Source organism: Lytechinus pictus, chromosome 3, assembly GCF_037042905.1.
Source record: "Lytechinus pictus isolate F3 Inbred chromosome 3, Lp3.0, whole genome shotgun sequence".
In the NCBI taxonomy this organism is placed as follows: Eukaryota; Metazoa; Echinodermata; class Echinoidea; order Temnopleuroida; family Toxopneustidae; genus Lytechinus; species Lytechinus pictus.
Window position 1 is genome coordinate 71,212,044 of NC_087247.1, and position 25,175 is coordinate 71,237,218.

The window sequence follows — 25,175 nt, forward strand, 5'->3', positions numbered from 1 at the left end:
CACGTTCATTGAGTTATGCTTTTATCAAGGCTTTCTGATTAGAATTATCGATATCCTGGCCAATCAATGCGAGCGACAAGTTCCGAACGCACGCACATAGACAAGCACAAATCAGCGGCACGAATCGCGGTATAATAGCGACTGGTAAATACGACTGTAAAGATGATGACGTCATCCAAGATGGCAACTTACGATGACCAACGAAGGAATCGAGGATGACTAAGTTTTGATCATCATTTGAAAGGAATTAGCGGTAACTGCGGTCTAAGGTACGATGTTTCTGAATTTTATATATTTTCTCGTAAGTTTGGATGTAATTATTTTTTCATAATGTGACATTTGATGTACCAAAAACGATCCGAACGATACGATGCTACTTCGCGGGATGTTCCTGAGAAACTCCCATTTGTTCCTGACAAATATGGTAAATATTCCTGACAACCATCCCTTTAGGTTGGCATCTCTGGGCACATGAATTGATATAATCTAGTAATGATGTGGAATATAGTAGGCCTGACTTGAAACGGATATTTCAATATTCGGATACCCGACACTGAAAACCGGACGGCGGACGGGTATCTGAAATTTTACCCTGAAACATAAAAAATAATATCCATTTGCACTTATTTGAGTTATATGTAAGATTTTCAGTTATATTTGAGTTTTGAACCTATCCGATGATGGCGAGAGTCAGCGTGCGCTAATTAAAATATTTCTGAAAACCACGAAATTACGAGAAGCTGAATATTTTGGGTTGAATCTGTTTTGCAATCGGATTTGACTAATGTGAGTTAGCGTGAGGCTACGGCTACAAATGTAGGTCGTATGACTGTGTAAGCTATTAGTAAATGACTTTTATTCTAGTTATACAAGTCGGGCCTAGTTACGATCCCATTTAATGGTTGCGAGAGTATGTGTGTTTATTTTTTAGTTCCGATCGAATGAAATAAGATGCAATGAATTTGACAGAGGCGAGTGTAAGTGCGAGTCTACTATTACTAAAAGTCTAAAACCAGACAGGCCTACATCATTCAGGTCACGCACGTGCTGTCCTGTCTGGACGTGTCTGGAGTGAATCGTTCGATATATATTTGGTCACATTACACTCGCTACACCTTCAAATGGGATCGTACTTGGAATATTTTCATTTTCATGTCGGGTTTCTCCCCATTCCCCAAATTATAGCCAAGCTTCTCATTTCTCAACTTCTGAAACACAATCACACTTCTAACAAAGATTCAAGACAAGATTTAATCACAGTAACAGTAACTAATCAATTACATTCATCACCAGTAAGTTTTACTGCAAAATGTTGATTCACAACCGACCACAATAATCATTATTAATGACAGTTCAAGAAAGAAAAGGGATGATTCATTATTTCGGATTTGATAAAGAAATCAAAAGAAACAAAATAAAATGGCCAATTAACATGTATTTGACGTTTACATGATTTCAAAATTATCTTCATTCTTCATTCATATCGAAAGTTGATGTGAGAAAAAAGTACTGAAAATGAATATTTCGTTACGCATTTCAATTTAAATAAATTACAAAAAACAACATGACACACGCAGCCAACATTCATTCGACGTTTTCATAGTTTAAAAAATAATCATCTTCATTTGTAACAAAAGTTGCTGTGAGAAAAAGTAGAATTCATTTTGTATTTGATGAATAAATCACAAAAACAACATGACACACCAATCAACATTTATTCGACGTTTTCAACTTTTCATAGTTTCAAAAATAATCATCTTCATTTGTAACCAAAGTTGCTGTGAGAAAAAGTAGAATTCATTTTGCATTTGATGAATAAATGACAAGAAACAACATGACACACCCGAGTAACCGATCAACATTTATTTGACGCTTAAATGGGTTCAAATTATCTTCATTCTTCACTCGCATTGAAAGTCGAGGTAAGAAAATATACGATGAGTTACGCATTTGAAATCATCAAAACATAAGACGGGAAAGAAAAACGATCTTAAGCGACACCATAGTAAAATCGCCATCATTGTCAGAACGGAACTTTACTCCATTCACGGACGGTCATGGTCCAAAACATATAAAAACGATGGTTTTCGGCGGGAATATATTACCGAGGAAGATTAATTGATATTGGTGATTATATTGGCGACTAAAACTTATAAATTTTGGTGGTGAGTCTTACTAAATTTAATGAGTTTTTGTGACAGGAAAGTGGTGAATCAGTGTCCACGGATACCTGAACCCGAAAAATGAACACCGTTATCCGTCCACGCGGGCGGAAACCGTTCGGATATCCGTTTGGTGGCAGCACTAGAATATAGTAACATCACTTTGAGGGGATTTACCAAAATTAAAGATAGGCTGTAACATCTTTATCTTGGATTAATTTTTTTTTATTGGAAACATGTTTTTCAGGAGTTATTCAATCAACAAACCAAATATGCCATCAGAAACAACAGAGGCTGTTGTGCAGCCAGAAGAACACAGGGATGATGGTAAGTAGCATATCTCGTCTTTCCAAGAAATGTAATTGATGAAAGTATAGGGTACTTTAGGTTAATCAAGAAAATAAATGTTGAGCCCGAGTTGTCCTTTTTTTTTAGAAGTGATCTCACACAATTTTTCAGCTGAGACTGGTCGACTTCTAAATAGAGAAATACATAAGAAATCGAGTGTCACCAAAAAATTATCATCAACCACTTTAAGACGTATATTTCCTGATATACATGTAGATTTATACATGTGTATAAAAATTTTCAAATCTTATTCTAAACCTTTCAAGTAGAGCTATGAAAAAAGAAATAAGAAACAGGATTTCTCAATTTTCTTGCTTGAATTTATTTTCCATAATTCGGGTGGATGCGTGCAGCCATATTGTTCCATTTGGTCGAATTTTTGCTGCAAAGTGTTGATGCCCGCTATGTTCGTTGGTCGCAAACAGATCAGTATTGCTGTGCACATGCACCTTGATGCGATCACTATTGGGATTACGTAACGTTACTGGCTGATAAATTCAAGCAAGGAAATTGAGAAATCCTGCTCCATACCAATATTTACATAGCTCTTCTTGCTTGATTGGAATATGTATTGTTTGAAAAATGTTATAAGTAGGTCTAGATCTAGATAAGGAAATAGGTCTTATAGTGGTTGATATACTCAATCTTTGGTGATACTGAATTTCGTATGTATACATTTCTTTCTTTTGTCGGTGCACCTGTCTGGTCAAATTTACACCTGTGACTGCCGTCATAATTGGCACCGATGGACCGCCTGGTTCGACTCGGGCTTAAAATACTTTCACCGAAGACCATGCTTTTTTTTTCATTGTCAGTCACATGCTTGAGAGTGGGCTATAAATTTGTTATGCATGTTTTGCTAGGTCACTTTAGGTGACAGATTTTTTTTTACTATTTTCATCTTTTGTCAACTTGAAATGGCATATTTTTTGGGTTTGCATCCATGAAAACTTGTGCATGGCATAAATCCAAGATTGCCGCCATTTTTCCCTAAAAACTACCGGGGTAATATTTTTGTCTAATTTCACAATTTCATTGAAATTCTCTTATTCGGGACTTACATACTTGATAACCATACTGATAGGACAGACTGTTTAGGGAAGTATACAGAGTATTGTAGGGCAAGTCCAAGAATTCGTGCATGTTACATATGGGACATCTCAGAGGCTTTAATGACCTGAAAAATAGTGTTAAATGACTTTGATTAGATTAAATACCCTCATGAATGTAGACATCTAGGAGAAGAATAATCATGCAAAAAATGGTGACGTATAACCTTGACCTTCTAGAGAGAAAAGATACGCCGTTACATATGGGACTCGGAAAAAAGACAATTTTTAAAACATTTTTTTTAAAGTTGAGAATTCTCTGAAAGTATTTCATTTGACAACTTGTAACTTAGTGTGATAGAAGTCACAATACTCTAGTATATGTAAGGCAAGTTTCATGTCATAAGCCAAATCCCTCTAATTACAGACTCTAATTAAACAAATTAATGACGTTACGTATGGGACAGTTACATACATGTATATGGGACATTTTGTCCCAATAGAGAACGTACATAATTTTCCCTATAATTCAAAAAATTGAAATAATTTAAAATATGGAAATAACAAAAGAGTTTCTTTCTTTTAAATTGTGTTCTATTGAGACATATTTGATATGACTTAAAAGGAAATTAGCCATCTCAACATTTTTGTCTCGCCTGCATAGCAGAGCGAGACTATAGGCGCCGCTCTTCCGACGGCGGCGGCGGCGTCAACATCAAATCTTAACCTAAGATTAAGTTTTTGAAATGACATCATAACTTAGAAAGTATATGGACCTAGTTCATGAAACTTGGACATAAGGTTAATCAAGTTTTACTGAACATCTTGCTGGAGTTTCAGGTCACATGACGAAGGTCAAAGGTCATTTAGGGTCAATGAACTTAGACCATGTTGGGAGAATTATTTTCAAAATCTTAACCGAAGGTTAAGTTTTTGAAATGACATCAAAACTTAGAAAGTATATGGACCTAGTTCATGAAACTTGGGCATAAGGTTAATCAAGTATTAGTGAACATCCTGCTTGAGTTTCAGGTCACGTGACCAAGGTCAAAGGTCATTTAGGGTCAATGAACTTTGGTCAAGTTGGGGGTATTTGTTGAATTACTATCATAACTTTGAAAATTTATGGATCTAGTTCATGAAACTTGGACATAAGGTTAATCAAGTATTAGTGAACATCCTGCCTGAGTTTCATGTCACATGACCAAGGTCAAAGGTTATTTAGGGTCAATGAACTTTGGCCAAGTTCGGGGTATTTGTTGAATTACCATCATAACTTTGAAAATTTATGGATCTAGTTCATGAAACTTGGACATTAGGTTAATCAAGTACCACTGAATATCCTGTGCGAGTTTCAGGTCACATGACCATGGTCAATGGTCATTTAAGGTCAATGAACTTTGTCCGTGTTGGGGTATTCGTAAAATTACCATCCTAACTCTGAAAGTTTATGGATCTAGTTCATAAAACTTGGGATATAAGAGTAATCAAGTATCACTGAACATCCCCTGTGAGTTTCAGGTCACAAAACCAAGGTCAAAGGTCAGTTAAGGTCAATGAACTTAGGCCATGTTGGGTTAATTGTTGAATTGCCATCATAAGTTTGAAAGTTTATGGATAGAGTGAATGAAATGTGGACATGGGTGTAGTTGACAAGTCTTAAGTCACCGTTCAAATGTCATTTATGGTCAGTGAACGTGGTATTATGTCATTATATGAATGGTGTTTTTGTGAATGATTATTTTAAAGTAGTTTTCAAAGTTAGCACTGCTGCTATATTAAATCGCGTAATGCAGGCGAGACTGCCAGAGGCGTTCCACTTGTTTTTTCATGGTTTCATGAATTTCTATTTTTCAATTTTAACAATTTTTTCACTCCGATTGTTTTCATTAATCAGTATTCATAACAAATCAGTCTTTAAAAACTAAAGAAAAGGTAAATCACTTTTTAGAGCACTCATGAAATGTGTTTTTCTCTATTCACTTTGTACACAAATTGCCTCATTGACATTGTGTATTAATGTCCCATACGTAACAATTTTTTGATTAACTTTTAATTAAAAAGTAAACTCTATTTTTGAAACTTTTTGTGGTATAACATTTTCATACTTAATATATTAGAACTTCCCAGAGATGCAACAATACAATTTTTTTATTATGAGAAATAACTTTTGAAAAAAAACATCCTCAAAATGTTATGTATGGGACATTCCATTCTTGGACAAGACCTAATTTGCATAATTAATTAGATGACACCACTTTTTTCCCCAAAAAGTAATAAGATATTAGGGGGTCCATGTCCCACCTATGACTAAATCTCACAAGTTTTGTTTTTATGTCCTATGAGTTTTTATAATTGTCCTATACATGTACATGTACGTAATGCCCATTTTACCAATTATGCAAATTAGGTGCCCCCAATTAGCATAAATATGCATAATATCAAGTTTTTCTTAATGAAATTTTAGAATTCAACATTTGGGCATTCTTACCCTAACAAAGGTAACTTCTTAAATTAAAGATGAAATTTGGCCTTCTGGGGTGACCTTTTCTTGGACTTGCCCTGTAAGACTTGCAAATATGGGAGCTTTTTTGTAAAGTCAGTTACACAAACAAAATTGCACGCAAATTAGTTCATGATTACAAGGTGGCAGTGAGTGAGGTGAACTTAGATTTTAAATGTTTTTTGAAGTGTGGTTCTTAATGCATATAAGGTCAATTAGTTAGATATTGTCCGATTTTGATCAAATTTTCAGCATTTTGCTCTGTGAATTTTACTCTATTTATTGAGATATAAATATCTTCAGCCCGGAGCATCCCTTTAAATCAGTCAATATTCAGCATTTTAGAGGCATATTCAATGCTTTTTTACATTTCGTCGTCACTCTTTTCCAAGAATCCATGGTCGCCATTTTCCTCCGATGCAATACTACTATGCAAATTTCAAGATGAACAAATGAATATTCAATATGACGTCATAGCAGCCGCACTCTCATTGGATGATTTTCACCGACCAATATTTGGTTGGAATATTGGTAAAAATGATAAAAATCAAAAGAAAGTCGATGAAATTTGGCTCTGATGTCAAGGGGCCCTAGCTCTCTTTGCTAATTACAATATCCCTAGCTTCACTTGGGAAGCAGCCGCCAGGGCCTCGAGAAGAGGCTAGATCAAGAGTTGAACTCTCTGTATTCCTGTTTTCGAACTTACCAAAAATCTTTATGCCCCACCCCGCATTTCATTTTGTGTATTAAACTTATGAGATTTATTTTCTTGAATGTAGTGGATCTTGACTGATAGCATCTGTATTTGTTCTTTGTATTAACATGTAGTTGATTCATCAGGATCAGATACGGACAGCGAGGATTCCACACATGAAATGGATCAGGACACCCCTGTCTCCTCCGAACAGGCCGACTTACACGCACAGTTTGAATCAGGAGAGGAGCCAAGTAGTAAAGCAAGGCAGAGCAGAAGTGAAAAGAAAGCACGAAAAGCGATATCAAAACTTGGTCTTAAAGCTATAACAGGTTAGCAAGTCATCACAGTGTAACCCTTGGTGTAGCGGGGGGGGGGGGGGGAATCTTGTTTCCTTGTTTAGCCCTCTTCACTATTTTTGTGATATTTTTTTTTTTTTTAATCATTTTGTTAAAACCAGGGTGAGATATACACATGATTCAATGTTTTAAAAAAGATTTTTTTTTTTTTGCGAAATCTTTATTTATTGAGAAAAATCATCTCTATATGTCTCTATTTCATAAAACTTTCACAAATATGGTTATTGGATCAACGTTATTTCAGGTAACTTGTTCTTTTTCAATCATTTTGTTAAAACCAGGGTGAGATATGTAATGTACGTTTCAATGTTTTAAAAAAGATTTTTTTTTTTTGCGAAATCGTAAATTATTGAGAAAAATCATCTCTATATGTCTCTATTTCATAAAACTTTCACAAATATGGTTATTGGATTAATTTCATTTCAGGTAACTTTAAAAAAAAAATCATTTTGTTAAAACCAGGGTGAGATATGGACATGTTTCAATGTTTTTTTTTCATCTGCAAGAGCAGTGCGCATTTTAGCTGTCATGCAGCTTGAGTGCCGCGATAAGCGCACGCGCGCCACGCATTTTATTATGAAATAAAGTTTTTTGGGGAAAATACATTTTTTTTATCACAATACAATTTTCTTTCCCAGAGGTTGACAGGTCTGGTCATGAGTTTGATTTTGTGTTCAAATCCAATGCAAATTCTGTTTGTAGCAAAAATTGACACAAAGTTCGGCAGAGACCTAGTGATCACTTTTCCTGTTGGTATCATATCATTGATCAAACCCCCAGCCTTGGACTCTGGAGGTTTACTCGCTCGAGTGTGACGACGCATCGGCACTGGTGTACTAAAAAATAACTTTTTTTCTCTCACCTTTCTCTTTCTGACAGGTGTTCAGAGAGTCACGATACGTAAATCAAAAAATATTTTATTTGTGATCCAGAGGCCGGAAGTCTTCAAAAGCCCTGCATCTGATACGTACATAGTATTTGGAGAAGCAAAGGTTTGTATTAATTGGTTATGTTCCATGGCATTTGTTCTGGCAGCAAGTGCTTTTATTCCAGGGAGAATCAACATTTTAGCTAAACATACAATCCTCACCTTGAAAAATTTTAACCTTCACATACTCTTATTCTCATAAGTTTTTGTCTCGCCTTTACCAAGTTCAGCAGAGACTAATAACTTTTCCTGTTCGTTTGTTAGTTAGTCCTTTGGTCTGTTAGTCTGTAGTTCTGTTACAAAAATGTTCAAGTTTTTGTTATACTTGCTCTCATTTCTTTATTTTTGCATCAGTTATGTTCATACTAAGTACATATGATCTTTGGGTATTGCCACAGGTGAGCTAATAAGAACGATGAGGACAAAAATGACATAGGGGTCAAATGATGAGGATATATATATATCCATCCTTTTTTGTCTCTCCTGCAGAGCAGAGTGAGACTGTAGGCACCGCTTTTCCGAAGGCGGCGGCGTCAACATCAAATCTTAACCGAAGGTTAAGTTTTTTACATGACAGCATAACTTAGAAAGTATATGGACCTAGTTCATGAAACTTAGACATAAGGTTAGGACATAAAGTTAATCAAGTATTACTGAACATCCTGCTCGAATTTCAGGTCACATGACCAAGGTAAAAGGTCATTTAGGGTCAATGAACTTAGACCATGTTGGAGAAGTCAATATCAAAATCTTAACCTAAGGTTAAGTTTTTGAAATGTCATCATGACTTAAAAAGTATATGGACCTAGTTCATGAAACTTGGCCATAAGAGTAATCAAATATTACTGAACATCCTGTATGAATTTCAAATTACGTGACCAAGGTTGAAGGTCATTTAGGGTCAATGATTTTTGGCCATGTTGGGGGTATTTGTTAAATTACCATCATAACTTTGAAAGTTTATGGATCTGATTCGTAAAACTTGGACATAACACTACAGTAATCAAGTATACCTGAACATCCTGTGCATGTTTCAGGTCACACAACCAAGGTCAAAGGTCATTTAAGGTCAATGAACTTTGGCCAAGTTGGAGGTAGTTGTTTAATTACCATCATAACTTTGAAAGTTTATGGTTCTGATTCATAAAACCTTGACATAAGAGTAATTAAGTATCACTGAACATCTCATGCCAGTTTCAGGTCACATAAGCAAGCTCAATGAACTTAGGCCATTTTGAGGGTATTTGTTGATTTACCATCATAACTGTGAAATTGTATTTTGTCTAGTTCATAAAACTTGGACATAAGAGTAAGCAAGTATCACTGAACATCCTGTGCGAGTTTCAGGTCGCATGACCATGGTCAAAGGTCATTAAGGTCAATGAACTTTGGCGATGTGGGAGGTAATTATTAAAGGGATGGTCCAGGCTGGAGATATTCATATCTCAATAAATAGAGTAAAATTCACAGAGCAAAATGATGAAAATATGACCAAAATCGGATAACAAATAAAGTTGTTGAATTCTAAATATTTGCATTATTCCGGTGAAACAGTTCTAGGCATGTATTCATGACTATTCATTGGGTGGGCTGGTGATGTCATATCCCTACTTTCTCTTTTGTATTTTATTATATGAAATAAAGGTTTATTCAAAAAATTTCTGCCAAGAACTAAAACGATTGGATTGACAACTGATTAAGTGCATTGCCGCAACTTATTTCATCATAAAGGAGACATATCATTTACACATGTATGAAAAAAATGAATCAATTATGATTTCATGTATTAACATAAAAAGGAAAGTGGGCATATGACATCAGCCCACCTAATGAATATTCATGATGATGTGCATGTAACTGTTATCACAAAATATTGATGAACTTTACAATTCAATAACTTTGTTATTTGTGGTCTGATTTTGATGAAATTTTCAGCATTTTGCTCAGGAAATTTTACTCTATTTATTTTGATATAAATATTTTCAGCCAAGCCCATCCCTTTAAATTGCTGTCATAACTTTCAAAGTTTATGGATATAGTTTATGAAATGTGGACATAGGGGCAATCAAGTATCACTGACAAGTCTTAGGTCACATGATGAGGGTCAAATGTCATTTATTGTCATTATTTGTCATTTATTTTATCATTATATGAATGGTGTTTTTTGTGAATAATTATTTTATAGTAGTTTTTAAAGTCGGCGCTGCTGCTATATTGAATCGTGCGATGCAGGTGAGACTGCTAGAGGCGCTCCACTTATTTAATCTTCTTAACCCTATTATAGTCCCTAGTGGGGGGGGGTATAGCATTATACACCCCCCCCCCCCCCTTTTTTACATTATCTGCCAGAATTTGTTTATGCCCTGCTCACAACCTACTCACAAGTCTCTCACAACTTTTGAGACCAAATTCACAATGTCTTGGTACAGGTTACAAAATAACACAGAATTATGTACATTTACATTTCATACACAAATTACTTTAAAACCGTATTTCATGTACAAAGTACATTCAAAATGTGTTTTCAGCTAGAATTCATAAATAAGAGTTTATTTCTCATCTTATTGATTTATTCATTTGATTTCATATCTTTTATGACCAAAATAATGGCCAGTGAATTTTTTATAACAAAAAATTGAAATAAAAAGATAAAGTTAAACAATAATAAAATACATTAAATGAAATGGATTTACTACCAGAAATGTTTTTAACAGTACGATTGTTAGGAATATCATAAAGAATATTTACACCAACAGTTAGCATTCCAGGAGCCAGGAGGTAATAGTGAATTAGAGCAAATAGTCTGATTTCATGAATAAGTTAGCATAGCAGGGGGAAATACAGTGGAGCTCAGGGCAATGTAGCTCCCGAAATGCTCAGTGCCCTTGAAACAAAAAAAAAGGAAAGTTCCCATTCGTTGCCATGTTAAGCTTACCCAATGCTGCTGATTTAGGCAGTAAGTTGAGAAAAGTAGCCCCTGAAAATATAACAATTTTTTTCTGCCTGTAGCATAAATGATTGAAATAAAATAAAATATATGATTTTTATGCCCCGGCAGATGAAGTCTGGAGGGGGCATTAAGCGTTGCCTCTGTCTGTCCGTCCCCCCCACTTGGTTTCCGCGCAATAACTCGAAAAATATTCAATGGATTAAAAAAAAAATGGTATGTAGGTAGATTACACCAAAATACAGGCTGAGTTAGAATTCGGAGTATGCAGGTCAAAGTTCACAGCTCATTACATATGCGAGTTGGTTTCCGCATGAGAACTTATGAAATATTCAACGGATTAAAAAAAAAATTGTTGTGTAGGAAGATGACACCAAAATACAGGCTAAGTTCAAATTCGGAGTCCGCAGGTCAAAGGTCACAGCTCATTATACGCAAGTTGGTTTCCGCATGATAACTTATGAAATATTCAACAGATTAATAAAAATTTGGGTGTGTAGGTAAATGACACCAAAATACAGGCTAACTTTTAATTTGGAGTCCGCAGGTCAAAGGTCACAGCTCATTAAATATGCAAGTTGGTTTCCGCATGAAAACTTCTGAAATATTACGGATCTAAAAAAAATTTAGTGTGTAGGTAGATGACACCAAAGTACAGGCTTGCTTTTAATTCGGAGTCTGCAGGTCAAAGGTCACAGCTCATTATATATACGAGTTGGTTTCCACATGATAACTTTGGAAATATTCACCAGATATTAAAAATGTTTGGCGTCTGGGTCGATGACACCAAAATGCAGTCAGGTCATCAAAAGATCTGACTGTCATATCTTCTGTCAGAGATTATTATGGAAAGGGTGAGTCTTTAGGTCAAAGGTCTAAATTTGTTCATTATATATATGCATATTGGTTTCTGCACGATTATTAAGTTCAATCATATTGAATGAATTTCTGATCGCGTTAAGCGGGGGCATCTGTGTCCTTTGGACACGTCAAATTTCTAGTTAAAAAATATATAGATCGATTTTCAAGATTAAAAGATATGAATTTATTGAAATTTAGATGCAACCCCATAGATTATGTCATTCTCTATCAGCATGCAAAGGTCTGAAGGGGGATCAAAATGGGTTTAACTGTTAGGGTTAAACTTTGAGGTTGGGGGGGGGGTACTAAGTGTATTTTTTTGTTGTACTGCTTTATTAATGTAAGCAGAAAAGTTGAGATTAATAAAGTTGATGTCTTGTGCTCTGCTAGTATCCATCAGATAAAGTGAATGATTATGGTCAATGTAATTATAGGTAGAAAGTATTCACATGAATCAGCAGGCATTGTATGGAATTGCAGGCTATAGGTTCACTTGTTGTGCTGGCTGTTTACAAAACTGTTTATCAGGTAAAACGGTACTAATACTAATAGCTGTCTGGTGATTTATACATTGCACAATGTAATTATGAAAGGGATTTATATAATTTAAATGCTTAGATTGAAGACTTGAGTCAGCAAGCCCAGATGGCAGCTGCAGAACAATTTAGAGCTCCAGAGAAGATACCATCTGCTTCGGAGAAGGCAGCAGCCAATGAACCAGCTGTAGCAGAAGAAAGTGATGGTGAAGATGCAGAGGAAGTAAGTATCGAACCAATGCTTTATTGCCATCCCACCTCAATTTTAGGGTTCAAAAAATAAAAATCAGATTCAAGCAGCTCTATGCAGCAACTTGCAATTACCATGTATTATATCTTGCTTTAATTCAACCAGGTCAGGGTACCCAGCTTTTGTTGTTTTTTGCCAAATTAATTACACTATCATTTTCAATCATAATTATGCAAGAATCAATTTTAGCAAATGAAAGTAAAAGTAAAAATACCTTAAGGTGCCAAGTGCCCTATTGCCATGGTCAACACAAATAACAGGACTCATCAAGTGCAGCACATAGATTCTAAAACAAATATACCTGGCATTTCTTTCAAAAGAATAGAGGGAATTATTTATTCTCAGTTGGACTGGCAATATTACTTTTTTCCCTCATGGCTTTGCCCCTCGATACGAATAGCAACGGCCAGTCCAACCTCGGATAAATAATTCCTGCTATATTATCTCAAAGCCTGAAATACATGTATTTGTGTACTTGATTGATCCAAGTAAGCATTTTGAATGAGAGAAAGTCAGACAAGTCACTTCCAAATATAGGTTAAAGAGTGAGATCACTCAAGCATGCAAATCAGGGCTTAATCAATGACCAGACTTCAAAATAGTTTGTTCAAACATCAATATTGAACAATGGGGGCGAGATTGATTGATAATATTGAAACTTGTCAGTTTTTCACAACCTATAAATTCTGAATCCTTTTATGTTATTCTATTCAGTATGAAAGATTGACTATACCCTTTCATAGAGCCTTGGTCATTTGATTTAACTGTGTGCTAGATTATGTCTTATTCTGGCTCACTATGAGAATTGGTCCATCATTTTCAACCACTAACAAATTATAAAGGGATGTTCCGGGCTGAAATATATTTACATTTTTCCCCTACAGTAATCTATGAAAAGGGAGTAATAATGAAAGCGGAAAGGAAAATCCCACAAGCGCACATGACCTCAGGCAGCATTGCGCATTTAGCCAGCAGGCTTTATGCGTATTTCACCTTCATTTCTTTACTGAGCACAGTGAATTTAATTTTATTGTGACGTCACCTAAAGCCGTGCAACGTTACAGTTTGGATGGTACGTCATGTGTGCCATGGTATGAATGTTTGACATTCAGTTTCCCATTTGCTCGTGTACAACAAGCTAAGTAGGCATTGTACAATTTGCTCTGTGAATTTTACTCTATGTATTAAAACATAAACATCTTCAGTCTGGAGCATCCCTTTAAGTTGAAGTCAGTATCTGACCCAGAAATATTAAGATCTAATAAAAGATGATAGATTAATCATTACACCAGCTATTCACCGGATATGTAATTTCAGCCCCAGTGTATATTGTGACCAGTGACTAATTAATGTATTTTTTGGAAGGGTCAAATTTAGAATGAGAATTAGCTTTCCATTATTGCCATCATGTACAGTACATATAATAACCAAAGCTTTAACAAAAGAAGTCTTTTGAGCTGCTTTCTGGGTCAGACACTCAAATTACCAGACAAACCAAGCAGGATGTTATGCTTAATAGATTATTTATTTTCTTTCATGCTCTTGTTGCATTTACTCACTGTATTCCTCTGGCATTCTGACTCTCTGGTGAATACATTCAATTTGATATGTTACACATCAGAGATTGGGTCATTTGATTTATAAAGTAATTGACAGTTCAAAAATTGATTAAGTTCTAAGTTTTTCTTTGAAAAATCCAAGAATTCCTCACCCAAAATCCTAGCAAAAGGGAAGGGATAGGAGGGGGAGGGGGTGTTTCAGGGGTAACAAAATCATTTCAGATATCTACAAAATCTCTCCTATGCACTTGTTATACATATTGCATGCCATCTGCTGAGAATATTTTTACCATCATTTATTAGATGAAATAAATAGTACTGCATATATATATACATGCGATTGTGTGTATGATAGTTTACATGAGGTGAGGGATTAAGTATTGTGTATGGTTATACTAGTTTGAACCTCTTCAGAATATCTTGTTTAAATTTTCAAAAGCATTCAAGAAGTGCTTTAACTATATGAATTTCTAGAAATTTTGCAAAAACCTATTGATTTTTTATTTGTTTCATGACAGATTGATGCAAGCCATGTGGAACCTAAAGACATTGAATTAGTCATGCAACAAGCGAGTGTGTCAAAGAAAAAGGCAATAAAAGCATTGCAAGAAAACAACAATGACATAGTAAATGCAATAATGGTAAGTTAAATGTTTTTTATCTTAAGTCAAATAAGGGTTCTGGTACCTCTACTTCTCTCATAATATTGTGGGGGAAAGCCAGAATATTATGACTAGATTATGTGCTAAGCACCTAGACCCATTGTCCTGGTGTTTGATTATGACTTTTTGTGTTTGAATCAGGGGAAAAAATACTTTTTTTTTGCAGGAGCCATTTTTCTAACTGGTCACAAATTTATGGAAGCCGTTTTTCAATTTCCAAGAGCCATTTTTGAATTTGCTAGAGCCATTTAAGGAAAAAAAAAATCATTTTACACATGTTGAATCGGAAGTATTGTTTGTTGTGTTTTAACTTGCCATCCGTACTATTTCTTTAACCAACAAAAGTAAAGATTGCCATAATGCCATTTGTTAAATGTGCCATCTGTACTATTTCTTTTACTATTAAAGGTGTCTAGTCTAGATCTATACTAATTATAGTACAGTCCCAATTAACTGGGAAATTGTTCCTCATATTCCTTTTTGAATTTATGTGTTCGTCTAGCTGACAGTTTTTCACTCATGGTTCATTATTTTTTCACAGAATTGTTCAAGCAAACAATTCAGAAATCACGAACCGAGAAATATCCGGTGACCGATGCGATGTGCAACTCAAATGCATTCGCCTATGCATGCACGCGGTGTCTATTTCACTACACGTATCGCTATACGTGAGCCTACACTAACAACGAGGATAAACAAAAAAGGACCCGAGTTCAGACCAGGGGTGTGATAGTTCAGATTTTTATCTATTTCCGATTTTTTGTTTTGATTTTCAGCTTAATTTCAGCCTATTTTTGGCCTTCCTCTGTACAAAAAGTATGGGAGCTCTTTCTACTTCAGACTTTTTCAACACTCTTCAGCTTTTTTCAGATCTTTTTATTTGTGACCACTCACACCCCTGGTTCAGACTGACATTGTGATTAAAATAAAAATAGCAATGCAATTCCAGGACTATGAAAATGAATATCGATATTCGAATAACGGAAAAATATCCACTGGTAATTCATCGAAACTTTTGCAAAGATTGGACAGGGTTCTTACCAACAGTAATTACTTTGGGACTATGGATAAATGGCGTTCCAGCTAAAGCCGGTTCGCAGCAGCGCGCATAGGTCCCGAACTGCCAATATGGCGCCGTAAATGAAGCTGACGTTAGAGTATGGCGATTGCATTGTATTGCACATAGCGCAATACAACACGCACGGTCGTTATCCACCTCTATGTACGCTGCACAAGGGAAGACAGCGGACGTACGAGCCAGTTTTTTTTTAAGGAGCGATTTTTTTTTTCTTCCCCTGATCGCTCTCTCTAATGGGTACGCGAGCACGATTTCAAAGCTTACGGGAGCGATATCGCTCAGCGCCCCCGTGTATTTTTTTCGCTGGTTTGAATTATTTGATTAACCAATGTTATCTATTGGAGAGAAAACCCTTTTGAGTTTAAAGAAAATCTAGTATTTTATGTTGTAATTACTGCACATCATGATTGAATCATTCATCTTAGTCGTTTTGGAATTCAGCGATTTTTTTTTTCTTCCCCTGATCGCTCTCTCTAATGGGTACGCGAGCACGATTTCAAAGCTTACGGGAGCGATATCGCTCAGCGCCCCCGTGTATTTTTTTCGCTGGTTTGAATTATTTGATTAACCAATGTTATCTATTGGAGAGAAAACCCTTTTGAGTTTAAAGAAAATCTAGTATTTTATGTTGTAATTACTGCACATCATGATTGAATCATTCATCTTAGTCGTTTTGGAATTCAGCTCTCCTGCTACATTGAATTGCGTAATGCTGGCAAGACTGCCAGATGCGTTCAACTTGTTATATTTTACTATTTGGAGGACCATTCTTTATAAGCAGATGTCAAGTAACATTAAAGGTCAAGTCCACCTCAGAAAAATGTTGATTTGAATCAATAAAGAAAAATCAGACAAGCACAATGCTGAAAATTTCATCAAAATCGGATGTAAAATAAGAAAGTTATGACATTTCAAAGTTTCGCTTATTTTTAACAAAATAGTTATATGAACGAGCCAGTTACATCCAAATGAGAGAGTCGATGATGTCACTCACTCACTATTTCTTTTGTTTTTTATTGTTTAAATTATACAATGTTTCAATTTTTACAAATTTGACGATTAGGACCTCCTTGCCTGAAACACAAAATGTTAAAATAATGGAATTCCACGTGTTCAGGGAGGAATAAAACTTCATTTCACATGACAATGACGAGAAAATAAAAATATTTCATATTTCATATAATGAAATACAAAAGAATTAGTGAGTGAGTGATGTCATCAGTTCCTCATTTGCATACCGACCGAGATGTGCATATAACTGTTTTGTGAAATGAAGCGAAACTTTAAAATGCCATAACTTTCTTATTTTACATCCGATTTTGATGAAATTTTCAGTGTTATGCTTGTTGAATTTTTCTCTTTTTATTCAAATCAAGTTTTTGTTGGAGTGGACTTGTCCTTTAAAGGATAAGTTCAAGCCAACATAAGTTGATTACAGTCAGTAGGCAGGTCCCCAAAAAGTGGCTTCTTTCATCCAAGTGATATTCATAACTAGAGAGGTCTTGCATATTTAATGAACTTGATGCGGACCAAAACACCTCTTTTCTTTTGGTCATTGCTGCGCTAAACATACATCAAATTTCATGATTTGGGTATCGTTGTAAAGAAGAAGAATCATTCTTTCAGGTCATGTGTTTGAATTTATTTAAAGTTTTGTAATATAGGTGAAACTTTTGATCTAAAATATGCTACAAAATAATTATAGATTTTCCAGGGAGGAGGATTCAGCCGCGAGAGGATTTGTCACTTGACAAAAGTTGTTATTTTTACCCTTTATTTTTGTTTGAGCCCAAATTATTAATTTGACTTGGAGGATTAAGTAGGTAAATTCTTAGAGAAAGAAAATCTCATGATTCACAAGATTTTCCACGGAGGAGGATTCAGCCACGAGAGGATTTGTCACCTGACAAAAGTTATTATTTTTACCCTTTATTTTTGTTTGAGCCCAAATGATTTTAGATCAAGATAAAGCAGAATTATCTATGCTTTAAAATGGTATAGGTTTCAGAACAAGAATTGGTTTAATCGGGTCAAGATCACACTTTTCATTGGCTAAGTACATTCAGCAGCTTGAAAACAAGAATACTGTACTCTGATTGACAAAGACACCAAACACTCAATGGTTTGACAGTGCTGGGTTCATGGCAAGGTTATACGTCCCCATGTGGTAATCTCATGAAAATACCCGGGCCGTGCTTGTTGTTTTGAAGCCTATATAGCCAATCAGAACTCTAGATTTCATGCTACTCCAAAATTTTAGAAATCTCGTCTTGTACCTTGGTGGGAAAAGTGTGATCTTGACCCGATTAAAAGCTTTGTGGTGATATAGATATCTTTGAGGCTCAAAATAAAAAGTTTTGCACAATTTTCAAAAGAAAACAGAGGTAGAAAATTCAGTTTTGATGCACATTTTCAGGCCTAAAATAACTTATTTATCAAAATATTTTATACAAAATAAATTACCAATATGAAAGATAAACATTTACTCTGTCCAATTGTGCAAAGATACTTAATTTGACTTGGAGGATTAAGTAGGTAAATTCTTAGAGAAAGAAAATCTCATGATCCACAAGATTTTCCAGGGAGGAGGATTCAGCCATGAGAGGATTTGGATGAATCTGGCCTATTTGCTCATTAGCATAGGGACCTGCAGTCTGACTGATTTGAATAGAAAGAGAAAAAAATCATACTTGATTAAAATTTGAAAAATTCAAAATTTCACTTAATAAAAAAAAACACTTATGCACTCCTGGTTGGGTATACATTGTTGAAACCAATGATGTCATTTACTCTCAATTACTTATGTAATTTAATAGATGAAATAAGAATTTCAATTTTTGTTCCAATTATAATTTGAAACAAAGGTTGATCCCCTTCCCTGAAGATGGGAAATTGCCATTGATATAACCTATTATTATGAGTTACATCATCGAATATTTAAAGGTCAAGTCCACACCAGAAAAATGTTGATTTGAATAAATAGAGAAAAATCAAACTAGCGCAACGCTGAAAATTTCATCAAAATCAGATGTAAAGTAAGAAAGTTTGACATCTTAAAGTTTCATTTATTTTTCATAAAGCAGTGATATGCACAATTCAGTGACATGCATATGAGTCAGTTGATGGTGACCTTTACTCACTATTTCTTTTGTTTTTAATTGTTTGAATTATACAATATTTCATTTTTCACATATTAGACAATAAGGACCAGCTTGACTGAACCGTATTGTATTAAATTATGCTAATTCCACATATTCAGGGAGGAATTTATCGTTGTATCACTTGACAATGAGAAGAAAATTAGAATATTTCATGTTTCATGTAATAAATTACAAAAGAAATAGTGAGTGGATGACATCATCAGTCTCCTCATTTACATACTGACCAGGATGTGCATATAACTGTTTTGTGAAATTAAGCAATATTTTCAAATGTCAACTTCTTTTACATCCGATTTTGATGAAATTTTCAGTGTCATGCTTGTTGGCTTTTTCTCTTTTTATTAAAATCAACTTTTTGTTGGGGTGGACTTGTCCTTTAATTTGCTTACGTCTTTGTTGTGCATTTAATTGGTTTGTAAAAATAAGCTATATTTTAAATGTCATTATTTTACATCTGATTTTGATGTAATTTTTTACATTCTGCTTGTTTGATTTTTTAATCCTCTGTGGGGGTTGACCCTCCCTTGCTCACTAAAAAAATGAAATTGTATCACACAATAAAATTGACAATATCTCATGGCTCACAATTTCCTCATTTGACAGAAATTGCAAGTAGGCAGGATTATTTTTTTTTAATGTACAGCATGATTTTTTTCTTTTGGAAATTTCCAAAGTAATCCTAGAAATTGATGAAGAAAAGACAATTTTTCAGGGTTGTTGTAAAAAGTATAGATGATTTCCCAAGTTGGATACTGGAATGTATCTGATAAAGAAATAAAATAATATTGAATTTCCTCATCGTCTTTGTGTTGAAAGCAGATTAAACCACTAGTCACTGTCTTTAATTGATTTTTATTTATTTACAGTGTCTGACAATGACTTAGCAGTGATGGTATGGTAAGAGGGGAAGCAGAGGACAATGGAATGCGCTCAACAACACCCACAATACCTTGTGTTACATCATCAACATTTTCAATACAATCTCATAGAGGAACATATTAAAGGGTATACAGAGGGCAACTGGATAGTAGGGATTCTATTGTGCAAATTTCTTACTTAGCTTGAACACTTGAGGTTTATATTGGCTTGAGTTGGTCTTGCAAGAGCACCTTTATATGTCTGATGTGATTGAGATTTGCCAACGCTTTTTCCCATCCCTTTATTCCAATGGAACAGGTTAATCTTTATCAATAAATGCTTTTGTATTTAAACTTATTCAAAATATTGAAATTTAACTTCAAACTTTATCAATGAAAGTGATAAGTAGGATCAGAATTTTGTGTTTCTGCATTTTCTTGTCCTGATTTAAAATGCCTTTGATAAGGTGGTCGCCAATTAAATGCACACTTTATCATTATAGAGGGTGCACAATTTGTATGCATTCGATCATAGTGTGACTTGGAGACTAATAGCACTGAAAAAATAGTGTGAAGTACAACAGCCTCCTTTTTAGGATATATCATGAATATCAAGACTTGGATGAGAAAATAAATTGATCCAACATGCTCATCTGGCGTGCTAATCCTACTTTATTAATTTTAAGGCTTAGAAATGAATGTTGCTCAATACTTAGAATATAAATTATGATTTTGGTTTTAGGGGAAATGAAAAACCATTGCATTTTATATAATTTTGTGTATTCAAGTGCTCATCATCTATCTGAATACAAGTTTTTCAGTGGTAACACATTATTGGAATATGGAAAGAAACGTTTCCACCCTGACTTAGCTCTAGTTTTAATGCATGATACATGTTAAAGTAATATACAGTTCTCTCTAATATGAAGAAGTAGATATTCATGTCTCTGGATGGATTACCATTAACATTTTGAAAATGTGGGACAATTGAACATCAATTGGCAAATGAGAACGCAAACACCACAGATCATATTGTAATATTTATCATAAGGAAAAAAGGGAGAGATACTTATGTCAACTCATGTTAATATTCTATTAGAATTCACAGATAACAATGAAATATGATTGACTTTCATTGGGGATGCAGTGTTCTATACAGTGCGTCCCACAAAACACGAAACCGAGATTTATCGATTTATCATAACTTAACCCTTATTACCCTGGGGGGGGGGGGGAGTCAATTTGACCTCCCCCTCGACAAATTTGGTCACTACGCCATTGCGCAAAATTTTTTGACCGCGCTGCTCTTTGACTTTTTACTTTCAAGTCTTGCGCATCCTTTGAGACCAAATTTGCGACGCCCGGGTAGTCAGTTCTGAAATTACGCAACATTTTTAGGTGCATGTCGGACCTGAAAATGCTCAAAAACGTGAATCCGTGTACAAAGTCAATGAAAATTGTGTTTTTCAACCAAAAATCATTGATATATGATTATTTTTACTTTTGTTGGTTTAAATTGATTTATTTTATACCATTTATGATTGCAAAGGGTCCCCGATAAAGTTCATCAGAAAAAACAATGAAAAACAAAGAAATACATAAGAATTTAATTATATTTTGGCAATTTTTGTAGATATTTGTTAGAAATGTAATAACTGATACTCGCACCAATAATTAGCATTCTTCTAGCTATATAAATTGGGTTAAGGGCAAAAACATACACAAAAAGAAAATTAGAGCAAATTTCATATGCTTATTTGCATAATTAATCAATAAAAAAATATAAACAATAATTTTTTGAAAATCTTACTATACAGTCTTGTAGTTTACATCCGGCGCTACGTGCGTGCAAATTTTCACGGCGATAGTGCAATCAGCGGCCTAGATCTCGTATATACTGTTGAAAAAGCCCAGTTAAGATAGGGTTAAGCACAAATACAATAGACAAATGACCTACCATTGTAAAGCTGAAAATCTCCTCTTTCATCTGAAATTACTAAGATTATTTCTCACTTAGCTTGAGTGAGTAAAAACAATTTGAATAGGGGAAACCAAAAGGTCACTTGGCGGGCTGTGTCTGGGTTTCACAAAGAAAACCACATTTTTAAAAAGTTCAATATCTGCTCTTTGATTTGATACCTCAATTACGGAAAATGGTCAAGAAATAACAAATTTCTGGTTATTTAAAATTAAGGCATGAATTTCAATAATTTCATAAAATGAAGAGGTTTTACAGGCTAGTGTTCAGACTCAACAGTCTGTTTTGTTGACGATCAGCCATGCATTAAGTGTTTTGTTAACCGTGCGATAGCTTCTTTGGGAAACCAGTGAAAATATGTTTATTTAATGAAATTATGGAAATACAAGCATTGTTTCTAGGAAACAGAACTTTTTTAGTTCTTGACCATTTTCTGTGATTAAGGTATCAAATAAAAGGGCAGATATTGAACTTTTTAGGCATGTAATTTTCTTCTTGAAATTCAGATACCCCAGCCAAATAAGTTTTTGGTATCCTTTCTTCAAACTGTTTTTGCTCACTAATGCATGAAGGAGGAATAATCTAAGTAATTTCAGATGAAAGAGGAGATTCTTATAAGCTTTACATTGGTAGGTCATTTGTCTATTGTATTTATGATTAAGTTACGATAAATCATCGCTAAATCTCGCTCTCGTTTTTTGTGGGATGCACTGTGTAATAGAAAATGGCTTACCAAGTAACATAACTTGCTAAATAGAACAGTGAGAATTGGTTTAGATTTTAATTCAAAGCTATGTCAATGTGAATTTGAATTAAACAATATTCTTTTCATTGATATAAAATTACATCATTGAAGTCAGATTGCAAAATAATGTTCATTTCCTTAAGTAACAATTTATGACATGTGTCCCTTCAATTGTTAAAAGCTTATAATTCTTTGTATATGAAGTTGTTTTGTTTGATGGTAATTGCTTCACATTTGTTCACAACAGTAAGAAAAAAAGGAAATAAAAGGATAACTTGGGTGTATAGCTAAAAACCCTGCACTGACTGATAAATTTTGTTTCCAAACTCCATGATCCTTTTAATTTCAAGTGAGGAGAATATTTGTCTAGATTAATTTTGTTGTCATTGCTTGAAAATAATTGTAAGCTCACTATGCGGACTTATAAAAAGTCATAAAGTTATTTATGGATTCGCTTGAGTTGGTGCCATGTAAGTATATTTCCATAATTGTATTTGATCTCTTGTGTGTAGTATTTTCATTGCTTCATATTGGGAGATGTTGGAAATATTGTGTTATTTTACCAGAACAAACATGGTCTGGGTTTATTCATTAAACATCTATCATTTGACAATACTACAAGGATGGTGTTCAAAACAATGACTTTGGTGTACCCCAAATGTTACATTGTGACAACAATGCTTCCATTTTCTTATCGTAATCATATGTTGCTTACTAAAATTCTTACTCGATATTTTATTTCTTATTATACATATATTAACGAAAAGTCACCACTTCAAAGCACCATTTAAAAAAATTGAGAATAAACATTTGGTGTCCCCACGTATAATATCACATTGAAAAAAATAAGTTTTCTGTTATAAGCTGAATGGATTACTGACTTGCATTATCATGGCCTCTTTTTAAAATAAACATTAAAATTATACTTGTTCTGGGGTGCTGAAATGCAAATTTTGCATTTTGGTGTCCCAATATTTGCCCCTTTATCCAGTATGGTGATTGTTTTCTGCTCTGGTTTTAGTTAACCATCATTTGGTTTAATCCCATTTCGATGGGACTTTCTCAATAAGACCATTTCTAATAGTAATTTCCGACAAAAAGATGATTTACTGCTTTTCAGGCAAAAATAAGCATGTCACAAAGTGGGTCCCTTATTTTTGGAAATACCCATACATGAGTAGGCTGGCCATATTGTTTCATTTATGTCCTGACCTAATTTTTCAAATCTATATTTGAAAAAGTTCTTTGTTTACTTTTATTTATCTTGATCTGTAACTCATTTTTTGTGTGGGCAACATTGATTATTCCTAATATGTTTCAAGTAACATTGAAGAATCTAAAAATTTGTGTGATTTAGTACTACAATGTACTTGTACATTAAACATGCTGTAGTGAAATGGAATCACTTTGTGTTCAGTTCTATTTTTTATTTCATTTTTGTCTTCTCTTTTTTTTTTTTTTGGGGGGGGGGGGGGGCTGGCTGTTTCACAACATGTGCAATGCATATTGCAGCCTGTATTGTGTTTCATCACTTATCTGTTTTGAAATGTTTGTTTCTCCCTGATAACCAATTCCATGCCATTTATTTACGTAATGCTTTCGCAAGCAAATTTTATTGGAAAAAATGGACATCAAAAGCAAAGGAATGCATGTGTAATTTTAAAAACCATAATATGAATAAGAAAAATAGTACATTTGATCAAAATCTTATAAAGAGTATCTGGACTATGAAATAACTGAAATTGAATTTTTTTATTGTAATCAACTACATAATTTATCATTTGCAGGGCTGTTCTCAGAAAAAGTCACAATTCATTGTTCCACCATCTTATGACCTGTAGCCTTGCAATCCTGCACGATTTCTCCTCAATTTTCTTCAAGTAATGACATGGATGGATGGATTGGGCCCACTGCACTGTAATACGGATGGAGAGAGGATCTTGCCATCCGTTGGAAAACGTTATGTATCCGTTGTGTATTCTTTGCATATGTGTTTCATATGTTCTGTATCCTTCGAGCATTCGTCCATTGTGATTTCATTGTTCGCCCATTTTGTCCATGTCTGGAGCAATTCTTAGACATCTACCCCCCCCCCCCCGACATTCAACCCCCGGATATCCACCATCTAGGAAATCCACCCCTAGGACAAGTACCGGCCCCTAGGACATCTACCCCCCCCCCCCCGACATCTACCCCCAGGCATCTACCCACTGGATTCCCCCCCTGGATGGTTACACTTCGTAATTCCAAAAGTTTGTTATTCCGAAACACGTAAATTGCCTATACCTCGACGTTCGTTAATCTGAACATTTGTGGTGCTATTCCGAAGGTTCGTTAGTCCGAAAACGAAATAAGGTTCGTTGTTCCGAACAGTGGCGTAACTACGGGGGGGGGGGGGGGCACATGCCCCCAAAAAACGGGGAAAAGGAAAAAAAGAGGGAGAAAGGAAGAGAAACGTAGTAGGCAAGAAGAAATTATTGTTCATTACAATGTTATAA

The 25,175-nt window shown here is 34.7% G+C and overlaps 1 protein-coding gene across 3 annotated transcripts; it reads left to right on the plus strand.

The window, feature by feature from the left end:
• The first annotated feature begins 206 nt into the window (after nucleotides 1-206).
• On the plus strand, nucleotides 207-24,079 carry LOC129256747 (nascent polypeptide-associated complex subunit alpha-like). Of its 3 annotated transcripts, XR_010293170.1 has the most exons (7): nucleotides 207-2,489; nucleotides 6,891-7,088; nucleotides 7,995-8,107; nucleotides 12,470-12,610; nucleotides 14,715-14,837; nucleotides 19,964-21,844; nucleotides 22,566-24,079. XR_010293170.1 is itself a non-coding variant. In XM_054894915.2 (6 exons), the coding sequence occupies exons 1-6, from the start codon at nucleotides 2,399-2,401 to the stop codon at nucleotides 19,979-19,981; spliced, it is 684 nt and encodes a 227-aa protein (XP_054750890.1). In that variant the 5' UTR covers nucleotides 207-2,398; the 3' UTR covers nucleotides 19,982-24,079. The 3 variants fall into 3 exon arrangements, 1 of the variants encoding a protein (XP_054750890.1); XR_010293171.1 differs by lacking the exons at nucleotides 19,964-21,844; nucleotides 22,566-24,079 and adding an exon at nucleotides 17,343-18,607 and having other exon boundaries at nucleotides 14,715-16,736; XM_054894915.2 differs by having other exon boundaries at nucleotides 19,964-24,079.
• The last annotated feature ends 1,096 nt before the right edge of the window (nucleotides 24,080-25,175 follow it).

Bases quoted from the DNA above. Each gene is read 5' to 3' on its own strand.
- LOC129256747 (XM_054894915.2), top strand. From the start codon at position 2,399: ATGTTTTTCAGGAGTTATTCAATCAACAAACCAAATATGCCATCAGAA. The intron at 7,089-7,994 runs GTTAGCAAGTCA...TCTTTCTGACAG, and splicing joins TGGTCTTAAAGCTATAACAG to GTGTTCAGAGAGTCACGATA. The intron at 12,611-14,714 runs GTAAGTATCGAA...GTTTCATGACAG, and splicing joins ATGGTGAAGATGCAGAGGAA to ATTGATGCAAGCCATGTGGA.